At 28.7% G+C, this 10,601-nt stretch overlaps 2 protein-coding genes across 3 annotated transcripts; both read left to right on the top strand.

Moving 5' to 3' along the window:
• Positions 1–271: 271 nt before the first annotated feature.
• LOC124827045 (tRNA dimethylallyltransferase) lies at positions 272–2,255 on the top strand. Of its 2 annotated transcripts, none has more exons than XM_047300028.2 (7): positions 272–485; positions 633–706; positions 782–825; positions 909–1,019; positions 1,101–1,193; positions 1,349–1,461; positions 1,542–2,255. In XM_047300028.2, the coding sequence occupies exons 1-7, from the start codon at positions 413–415 to the stop codon at positions 1,685–1,687; spliced, it is 654 nt and encodes a 217-aa protein (XP_047155984.2). In that variant the 5' UTR covers positions 272–412; the 3' UTR covers positions 1,688–2,255. The 2 variants fall into 2 exon arrangements, with proteins under 2 accessions (XP_047155984.2, XP_047155983.2); XM_047300027.2 differs by having other exon boundaries at positions 272–498; positions 592–706.
• A 4,261-nt stretch (positions 2,256–6,516) lies between these two features.
• Positions 6,517–8,709, top strand: LOC124827048 (protein RGF1 INDUCIBLE TRANSCRIPTION FACTOR 1-like). Its single transcript, XM_047300029.2, has 4 exons — positions 6,517–6,763; positions 6,913–7,131; positions 7,556–7,771; positions 8,072–8,709. The coding sequence occupies exons 1-4, from the start codon at positions 6,761–6,763 to the stop codon at positions 8,309–8,311; spliced, it is 678 nt and encodes a 225-aa protein (XP_047155985.1). The 5' UTR covers positions 6,517–6,760; the 3' UTR covers positions 8,312–8,709.
• Positions 8,710–10,601: the final 1,892 nt, after the last annotated feature.

Genomic DNA, 10,601 nt, shown 5'->3' with positions numbered 1-10,601 from the left:
TTTTAAACTAAAAATATATGCAGCAAATACATCATTGAGTAATTTAAAATACATTTCACTCAATTACATTTTCAGTAAATTATAATTTCGGTCTTCTAAATCTATTATTCAAATTTACTCTCTAATTTCTTTAATTAACTGTTCTAATTAGATCTTCCCAGAATTCGTAATGCTTTATTTTTCTAGTCTTTGAGATGAACAATTAAATTGCTCTTAATTATTAACTTAAACATCATCAACAAAATATTATCTCAGACATTTCTTACTTCTCTCCAAAGGAAGTAAGAAATTTTTTGCGTTTCTATTTCGTTTGAATTAAGAACGAGAAAATATAAGTTTGAGGTTGTCGTGTAATCGGAATAGCTTCCTCTGAAATTGAAAGTAGAAAATCTGTGAAGGTGGTGAAGGGTTGATGGAGATGTTCTTCTGTAGCAGCCATTTTCCTCGACCTTCTCAAAACCCTTCGAATCTGCTCCTTCTTTCTGGTCCTCCTTCTTCGTTCGTATTTTCCTCTCACTCTTTCTTCATTTTCCATCTATAATTTCTTGTTTATATTTTTACCAATGAACGAACGAATGAATCAATGTTCAGTGGGAAAACTTCTCTGCTTTTTCAATTTGCATTCAATGTAGCACTTCACTCCCATAACGTCATCTTCATTTCCAACCGCCAAAGATTGGATTCCAAACCCCCTTTTCTTTCGCAGGTCACCAATCTCTCTGCTTTTTTCTTTTTTTTTTTCCTTTTCGTTTCTGCTAACTCGCTTTTTTCTGAATTTCAGGGAATTGATCCATCTTCTCATGTCTTCCACCGTATACAAATGAAGTATCTTCTCATTTCTATTATTTCATCATGATGATGATCATCATCATCATCTTATGCTCAATTTTGTTTACTGTTTGTTCGAGGTACGTGAATGATGATGAAGACATCAGGAAGTACTTTGCTGCCTTCCACCTGTATGATAAATTGCCTGCAGCAGTTCTTATTGATGATTTTGGTGATTTCTTTGACGACAAGTAATTTTCCCTATTTCTGCTTTCTACAGCTTACCCTTTGAATGCCTTCTTTTGATTTTGGTTTCCGTTCCATCTTAAAAGGATCTGCCAACAACGATATTCTAATCCCCGCGGACGAGACATGGCCATGGTCAAAACTCTAGCCTTATGCCACAATGCAATTACTTTTGCAAAGTAAGTGTCCATCGCTGTTGTTGACAGTTTGAATGAATATTACTACAGGCATCTCAACTCAACTCAAACTCAACCCAGTATCAGATTGCTTAACTTGCACATCAAATAATATGATTGTGATAATGAATAGGTTCTCTTTCTAAATTGTGTGGCAGTCAAAAGGGGTCTTGCAAGGTTCTCTTCTCGGATACTCATACTCATCAGAGAGACTCTCCAAGGTTTCACTTCATCTATAAGAAATGGATACAAACCACTTTTACTATCCAAGGTTAGCCTAGCTGCCTCTCGTACCAGGTCTCCTAAAACGATTAATCAATTCATGGGTTTTTTCTTGTCACTATATTACAGAAGGGGATGCATCTGGATCATTTATTCTGAAAGATAAGAGTCATTCACCAACCGATCACAACACAGCTGTGATCAAAGCTGCAAAGTACTCCATAGCTCTTCAATATCTGGTTTTTGAAGGAATTGTTGAAGATGAAGTACAATAGATAAGTTACCTTTCCCCCACTTGGAACCCATTGATACATGTACGTATATTCTCTTGAAACATTTAACAATGATACTCAACGATAAACTGAACTTCGGAGCCTGCATCTTCATCACCAGTGTCAAATCTTGGGTTCTGTGACATCGGTTAATTTGAAGAGCAGAAAATCCTGGCCAGGAATCTTGAGGTATCAATGTTTCGATTTCAAGTACGTTATTCGACGGTCTTAAAATCAGAAAAACCGATTCTAACAAGTTATTCGACGGTCTTAAAATCAGAGAAACCGATTCTAACAAGTTATTCGACGGACTTAGAATCAGAATATAGAATATAAGATAACAAACCTGAGACCTACGTAGGCCAAAAATGGTATAGTGTTGGTGTGGTGCTTGTATTTGATGGTCATAAACTATGATACTTGTAGAGAGTTGTATCATAGGATTATACGTCAGTTTTCTTTTGCTTTAATTTACTTTTATTCAATGCTATGTTTTTCGTATATGTATCATTCATTTTTTTTCAAATTGTATTGACTGACATGTTGGAGAAAAGCATACAATTTTTTTATACATGTTAACGTGCTAAACAAACTCCCTGGTTTAGGCTTCATATAGGCCTCTTCCTAAGAACAAATAATCAATGGCAGCTAGCGCAGAGGCGTATAGCTATATAGTGTGGATCAAGTATCAGCAAGCAACTATAGAGAAATAAATAATAAAATTGTAGTGAAAAAAACAAACAAACACAATGATTCCAATCCTGGTATATACATTAACAAATAAATAATGAAGAAATTTAATACCGAAAGTGATAAATGCAACATGAACACCCGTATTCATCGAGAAAAATTGAGGAAAGTGTTCAACATCCATAGGAAGGAAACTAGATTGTACAATTGCATTCCTCTTAGTAAACTTCTTGCTGTTTCTCTCTCCTGAAAAAAAAAGATGGTTTAACTGAGTAAATGATTTGGAAGAACGAGTTTGATTCAAATTGAAATTTGAGTTGAATGTATAGACTCACAGGCCCAGTATAACTTCTTTGTCAGACTGCTGTTAAATTCCTTTTTCTTTTATAAGAATCATGCTTCTGTATTCATCAGCATCCTTCAAATAACGAGAGGGAAATGAAATATGATTATATATGTTGTATCAAATGAAATCACATCTCAAACTTTTTATATCTTCCCATCAAAAATACATTTTTAACACTATCTTTGTCTTCCAAATCAATGTGAGCAAAAGAAAATGGAACTTTCTTCTTGTACGACCATGAAACAATGCAACATTGCATTCTAAAGACAAAACATCAATCTTATCTAAATCATTTCTTGTCCTTCTCCAAACAACCATTTTTTTCATATTCCCCATGTTGTTTGTCCATTATGGCATAATATATATACATATTTTAAAGGGTGGGAGCTATTATTAGTGAGAAACTGGTATTAAACTATATAAAAATTTAACGAATTTGCACCTGGTCATGACTTTGGTTGATTAAGTTTGGAAAATTGTTTTGGGTTGGCACATGGGAGAATGAGTTTGTAACACATGGATGTAAGATGACTCATCTATTTCAAGAAAATAAATAATAAAATATTATATATATATATATATATATATATATATATATATATATATATATATATATATATATATATATATATATATGTCTTGTATGTGTTTATTTATATTCCTTAATCACGTTATCATGTCTAACAAACGTTTCCCTTATATATAAGTTTACAATCAAAGTAATTTACATTATAATTTTAATTTAGATTTTTTTTTTCTACGTAATAACTTGAATGGAAATTTATTACAGGACAATCTAAACTTAAGTTATTTCTTAAGTTGAACTATTTTGTGTGGAAAGCTTCCATCATTGTGATAATACTATATAATTTAGCTTTTAATATTTTACTTTTAACTTGTTAACACTCTTTTTATATATCATTTAATTTAAAATATGTTTTATGTATTATTATTTATAAATAAATAAAAAGGTAATAAAAAAAAGAAAAAAACAAGGGAAGGTTGGTCGTTAGTTTTTACTCATACTATAAATGAGATGAGTTTAATAACTGCTTTGAGAATGTGAAAGAAAGGGACAACACACTCATCTTTGATACGTGTGACTTAAATCTTTATGTCTGGGCTTTATGAATTTCGATTGGAAAAAAATCTCTATTAATATTTTATTTATTTATTTATTTATTTATATATGTTGATAAATAAAAGCCTTAAATACAAGCTATTTAATATATCCAAAAGTTATTGCAAATAAATTTAATGATAAAAAGAGATGGATAAAGTAACATTTCAGATATTTTTAATTCATGTGATGTCTTATGTTATCTTGTTATTATTTATATAAAGAAGAATATCAACTTTTCCCAAATAAACAAAATTCTTCCTCAAAACTTATTTATTAATTAATTACGATAATTTTTCTTTTGTTAACATTCTTTGTTTCCAAATAATTTTTCGAAATAGGTAACTCTAATAAAATTTTAGAAAATTTAATTCATCAACAAAAACATATCATTATAACTTTAAATTAGTGGAAAGTCATCGTAACTCCATATCTGTTTCACAAAAACAAAGCTTAAAAAAACTTATATATAACAAGAATAAAAAATTACATTATTAAATTTTTTTACAATATATCATTGATTTAATATTTATAATTTTCCAGTAAAGGAGAAAAAAAAAAGATAGATAGTCGTCTTAAAAATTCAGAGAGGACAAAATTCTAAGAAGACGATCATTTATAATAAACAAAGAATAACATATTTGTTATATATATATTTAAATTAATAGAATTTGAGTTAACATGTTAGATAAATAAATTTTTACATGTTTGATCATATATTTAGAACTTGTTTATTATCCAAAATATTACTAGTAAAATTAATTTTATGCCGTTTTTATGTTGGACAAAAAGAGTAGCATAGTAATTTTTATTGATACTTAAATAAAAACTTTAAAAATGATTTTTTAAAATTAATTGTATAAATTTAATAAATACTACACTATTTACTATCCAATCCTCTAATATTGAATATCACCCAAAAATAATTCTTAGTCCAAATCAGGTTTAGGTCGAAGTCATAGATATTCTTATTTGTGGTTGAAAGTCAACATTACAAGGTATTATACTAAATAATGTATTTTCTGACACCTTATACTTGTTTAATGATTAAAATCTAGATATAATAATTATTAACTAATTTTATTTATAGAGATGATGAAAATAACACGTTCCCCAGTTTAAGTGAATAATTAAGGTTTTTTTTTGGTAAATCTTTCTCACTATTAGATTACTACACTCTGAAAAGACAATTAATAAAAATGTAAGTAATTGAAAAAAATACATAAAAACGTGGAAACAATTTAATAGATAATTATTCTAAAAATGAAAAGAAAATGTATTCAAATTATTTAACAAAGTTATAACTTAAATTCCTTGATACATTAAAGACGATTTTTCATTTAAATAAAAAACATTGAAATTATGTCACTGTATTGTAATCATAATAATATATTAAAAAAAAAATTTGGAGGTCCAAAATTAAAAAACAAATATTCATTTTATACAACACGTTGTCATCACGGAATCAATTAAATGAAATTGTGATAAGATATGGTTGAAAGATAGTGACAGTAAATTAAAAATAGATCATCATTGAATTACAAAAACTTCAATACCAATCAAGTATGACATTCCTACACTTAAAAATCAAAAAATGATGTTACTAAATCACACCAACTTGTAGGAGAACCCCAAATATTTTCTTTTTATATACAATAATTGCATCTATAAATTTATATACACTATTTTTCATAAAATAACTCTATTAAAAATTAAACTAATTCATCAATTCAATCCAAATTAATATATATATATATATATATATATATATATATATATATATATATATATTTCAAGCTGGTTATAATATTTGATAAAGGTTCTCATTTCAATAAATAATTTCTCTAATGATGAATATCACACTAAAAATATTATTCATTTTAGGTTATGTAACTTTTTTTGACGATTTTAATAAGCATATTAGAGTATTGAAAGAATAATTATGTATATAATAGGAATATTATAACACGTTCCTGTTTAGATCAGACGGTGAGATTCTAACTATGATTTCATCATTATTTTTCATTTAAATTCTTTATTATTATTTTTTAGATGTTTTTATTTGTATTAGATGGTAAGATTTTAATTACTTTATTTACTTTAAAAGAATTTTGTTATTATTGAGAAAGGAAAGATGACGTACAAAAGATTTTCTGAAGTTTAAGAGTTTTTCTAAAATTTAAATCAAATAAATTATGATATTTTAAAATAAGGTAAAAACGAATGTTTATAAAATGAGTATTTTACAAATAATATCATATTTATAGGATTAGAACAATAAATAATAATTAACTTACTAAATTTCCCAAATTTGATTATAATATATAATTATGATAAAAATCAACTTATCAAATTACCAAAATTTCATTATAATATATAAATTGCTTAATAATAAAGCTTAAAAGAACTTATTAAATTATCCTATTTGTTATTCCATCTGATCGAATGATAAGATAGTATATTTAATTTGTACGAGCATGATAAGCAAATCCTTTTTTTTATATTGTATTATTTAGTTAAAAATATTATTAAATAGGAAAATAATTTGATCACAAAAAATTAGGAATAATAAATTAACGAATAAAACGGAAGGTGAGGTGACCACATGAGACTGGGTAAGTTCCTTGAAGAAGACGCAGCCTGGTAGGTTTGGGTTCGGAGAGAGGTTCGGAGTTTGAAGAAGGAGAAGAAGAAAAGAAAGATAACAAGCACTTGGCACTTGCATAGCTTTAGCCTCCATCACCCGCCACTACAAAACTATGCCCCCACTTCCTTCTTTCAACCTTTTTCCTTCTCTTTCTCTCTCTCTCAACTCTATTACTTCCTAAAATTTCTCTTTTTCTCTTCTTCTTTTCACCTCTATTTCATCACTTTCTTCCTATGCTATCGTAGCCCAAACGAACATCCACAACAATTATATATGGTTAGTATTCATACCATTCAATCAATGCAAAAATATCAAACATCCAACCACCCCTTTATCATGTTTTTTTATTTTTTCGTGTTTTTTTCTTGAATTCTCTATCAATTTACAATCTTGCTTGTTTTTTTGTTTCTGGGGTGTGGGATCAGAGAGGTTTCAATGAAGAACATGGTGTTGTGGGGGGAAAGGAGGAAGAAAACTCGTGGCCTTCCTGGCTGCGGCCACTTCTCAAGACGAGTTTTTTTGTTCAATGCAAAGTCCACGCTGATTCCCACAAGAATGAATGCAATATGTATTGCTTGGACTGTGTGAATGGAGCCCTTTGTTCTGCTTGTCTTGCTTCCCACAAAGAACACAGAACAATCCAGGTACCGTGTTCAGCTGAAAAGAAATTGTGTTATGGGGTTTCGTGGCTCAATTTGATCAAATTATGTTGGGGTTTATGGTCGAAATTCAAGGATTCGGGTGTGTTTAATCTGATTTTGCAGTTTATTTGTTCCTACATTTTTGGGATTTGAATCCAATCCCTTTTGATCGGCCCGAAAAATTTATGCCTCTTGTATTGGTTTTATGGGTTACACGTGCCATTTAATGCTGAATTTGCAAACTTCCCTAGTCATTAAATCGCCATTTTCTTTTTTCATGGAAGAATTTTTTTTATCACTCTATTGTACAGTCCATTGATTCTGTTTAGGTAGATGATTGTATTTCTTTTATGAATTTCAGTATTTTGTTTCACCATCTGATGAAGATTCTTTCTTATTTTCTTTTAAATTTGATTAATTTCCAAAGATAAGGAGATCTTCATACCATGATGTGATAAGGGTGTCTGAGATACAGAAATTTCTGGACATAACAGGCGTCCAAACTTACATTATTAACAGTGCCAAGATTGTGTTCTTGAATGAAAGGCCCCAACCAAGGCCTGGAAAAGGGGTCACCAATACCTGCCAAGTCTGTGACCGCAGCCTTCTTGATTCCTTCAGCTTCTGTTCTCTTGGTTGTAAGGTATACATATGCATAAACCCAAATTTTCATCTATAATCCTGATTACATCTTTGAATTGCAGTAGTTGTTATGAAGTGTGATGAATTGATTTCAAAACTTTTTGAGATATGTTATGTGTAAAGTAGTACAACCTTTGTGATTGTAACTACCTCTTTCTTTTTTGCTGTATAAAGTATGTAACATTATGGTTGTACTTTTTATGCTTGCTTTGAAAAAGTAAGAAGAATGGTGATGAGAACAGGTGGATATGAATGAATGAATGAATGAATGATGTTTTAGACTAATAAATTTTGTTCTCAGATTGTTGGAACCTCCAAAAAGTTCCGGAAGAAGAAAATGTTAGGTGAGACAGAAGGGTCTGATGGTGAAGAATCAGTGAACGGCATAAGCAATGTAAATGGCAGAAGCAAAATCCATAGCTTTACACCTTCAACACCACCACCAACAGTGGCTAATTACAGAACTGCAAAGAGAAGGAAAGGAATTCCACACAGAGCTCCAATGGGTGGAGGGCTGATTATAGAATACAACGTTGTATAGTGGTTTTGTGTCATTCACCAATCAATATTTATACCAAAAAGATACAGCAGTTGTTACCACTTCCTTAGTTGGCACCATCTCAAAAATATGCACATTATCTCATGTAGTTGCAATACCTGTGCCCTGTCACTGAGGCCGGTGTTGGAAACTACTGCTCTATCTTGTTGTATAGGACAAAAACAATAGGAAGAAAAAGTTGTGTCAAAAAGCAAGTAATAATAATATAACATAGAGTGGGGGTACTTTATGTTTGTGTAAGAATGGCATTTGGGTACTGGTATGTGATGCTAAATGTACATAGTGGCTTGTAGAAAGGAATTGTATAGCATCAAATTAGACAATAAAAAAATATTATGAACTCATGATGGGTATTAATTATATTCTCTTGGTTTGGTGCATGGCCATGTCCTTGTCCTCTCAAAGTTGAAAGTTTGTGTCTTGTTTGGCAGCTGGACGAGTGGCTAAAACTTTAAAGTGCTTAACTTAATTGCCTTTTGCTTCTCTTTTAGTATGCTTTTGGAGCTTGGCTTCTTCTGAAAACACTATGCAGCTGAACTGTATAGCAACAACAAACACACCATATGTATTGCTGTTTTGTTCTTTTGCTTCATTCTTTCCAGTAATAACATTTCTGACACACAATTTTTTTAATTTTTTATTTTACAAATATAAATGTTTATTTTTTTATGACTATTTTCCTTTTTAAACGTATTACCAAATGAATGTAATATGTCTGAATCTACAGTACTATGTTCTTAATTATCAGATTTTGTGTGTCACTTTCTGTTTAAGATGCTAAAAATACACATAGCATATTTTACTGTCAGAGAAAAAAGAAACTCGGAATCAGCTGCATGAGTTGTCTTTTTCTGTACTTAAATGCTAAATCTTATACCAAATGTTGCCACAGTAAATGTTTCTGTTAGATTTGCTGTTCTCCCTGCCAGAGTTTGATAAAACCAGTGAAAATTTTCAATGTTGAAAATTCTTTAATAGAGTTACTTTAGACGTGTAAAAATAAGAACTAACTGTATATAACAGTCTTTTATATTCATTTACAAACGTAAAATGGTCATAAAAATATAAATCTTTTTATTTTTATATAAAAAATAAATAAATAAATAATAAAAAATAATGTCAAATTAATGTAAAAATATTTTTTTTTTAATTACACTGAATCCATTATAAAAAGTATTAGAAAGAGATTCTTTTCAATACAATAAAAGAATTATAATTTTATTATAAAAACTTTAATTACCTTAATTTTATCTAAACTGTGTTAATAGATAAATATAAGTTTAGTCTTTAATAATTATATATGGTGTTAACTTCTTGTTTTTACATTGTAAATTTAGAATTTTTAATAATTTTTTCAATATTAATTACATAGTTAACCTTTATTTTAATAAATACATGTGACAATTAATAAAAAAAATATTTACTTTAACTACTAATAAATTTAAATAAAATTTAAAAAGTTAAAATTTCCATTTTAAGAAATGAACATAGGTTTTATATATATATTTCCTCTAGATGGATTCACTACTTTGAGATATTCTCTTATCAAAATAGCAGATGCCCGTCTATCAACTGCTTCGATATACATCACATGGTTCATAAAGTGACACGTGGAGAATATTACAACTTTTACGATTCACCACTGAAGAAAAATCAAAAGATTTTTTTTAAAGTGAGATTGAATTTAAAAAGGTAAAATGTATATTTAAAAGGTTTTGCATATGATTCCTTTAAATTAAGGAGAATATATCCACCAAAGTAAATTACTAAAATCATATGTCTTAAATGAGATTTAACTGTAATATGTCTTTAGTTCATTAAATAATTTAAAAAAATATATATTCTTCCACTTGTTCAACATAAACTAAGGTTAATTTCGTATTAAAATTATCATAATTTTGTTATCTTGAGTTGTTGAAGCATAAATTTGAATATTCTCTTAATGTTTTAAAAATTTATTATTGTTTCAATAACTAGGGTGACTTTTCCTCGATGAAATATTTAATGTAATTCTATTTATATTACATTTCTTTTTCCAAAAAATATTATTTAAATATTAATTTTTTTTTTAATTTAACTGTTTTAAAGCTTTGTACTGGATTTAGTAAAAATAGAAAACAAAGAAAGAAGATGTATTATTGCAATAACTTAGCTGCATATGTATCTAACTTGGAATTAGTGTGTTGAAAATCATATTTAGATTTTATTTCTAAATATTAGGTTGAAAGATAATTGATTGAAAGTGAAGATTAATAGTTTAACAATATTGAAG

The sequence above is a fragment of the Vigna umbellata genome, chromosome 3 (assembly GCF_029865625.1).
Source record: "Vigna umbellata cultivar VRB3 chromosome 3, Vumbellata_1.0, whole genome shotgun sequence".
In the NCBI taxonomy this organism is placed as follows: Eukaryota; Viridiplantae; Streptophyta; class Magnoliopsida; order Fabales; family Fabaceae; genus Vigna; species Vigna umbellata.
This window is presented reverse-complemented; position numbering and strand designations above follow the sequence as displayed.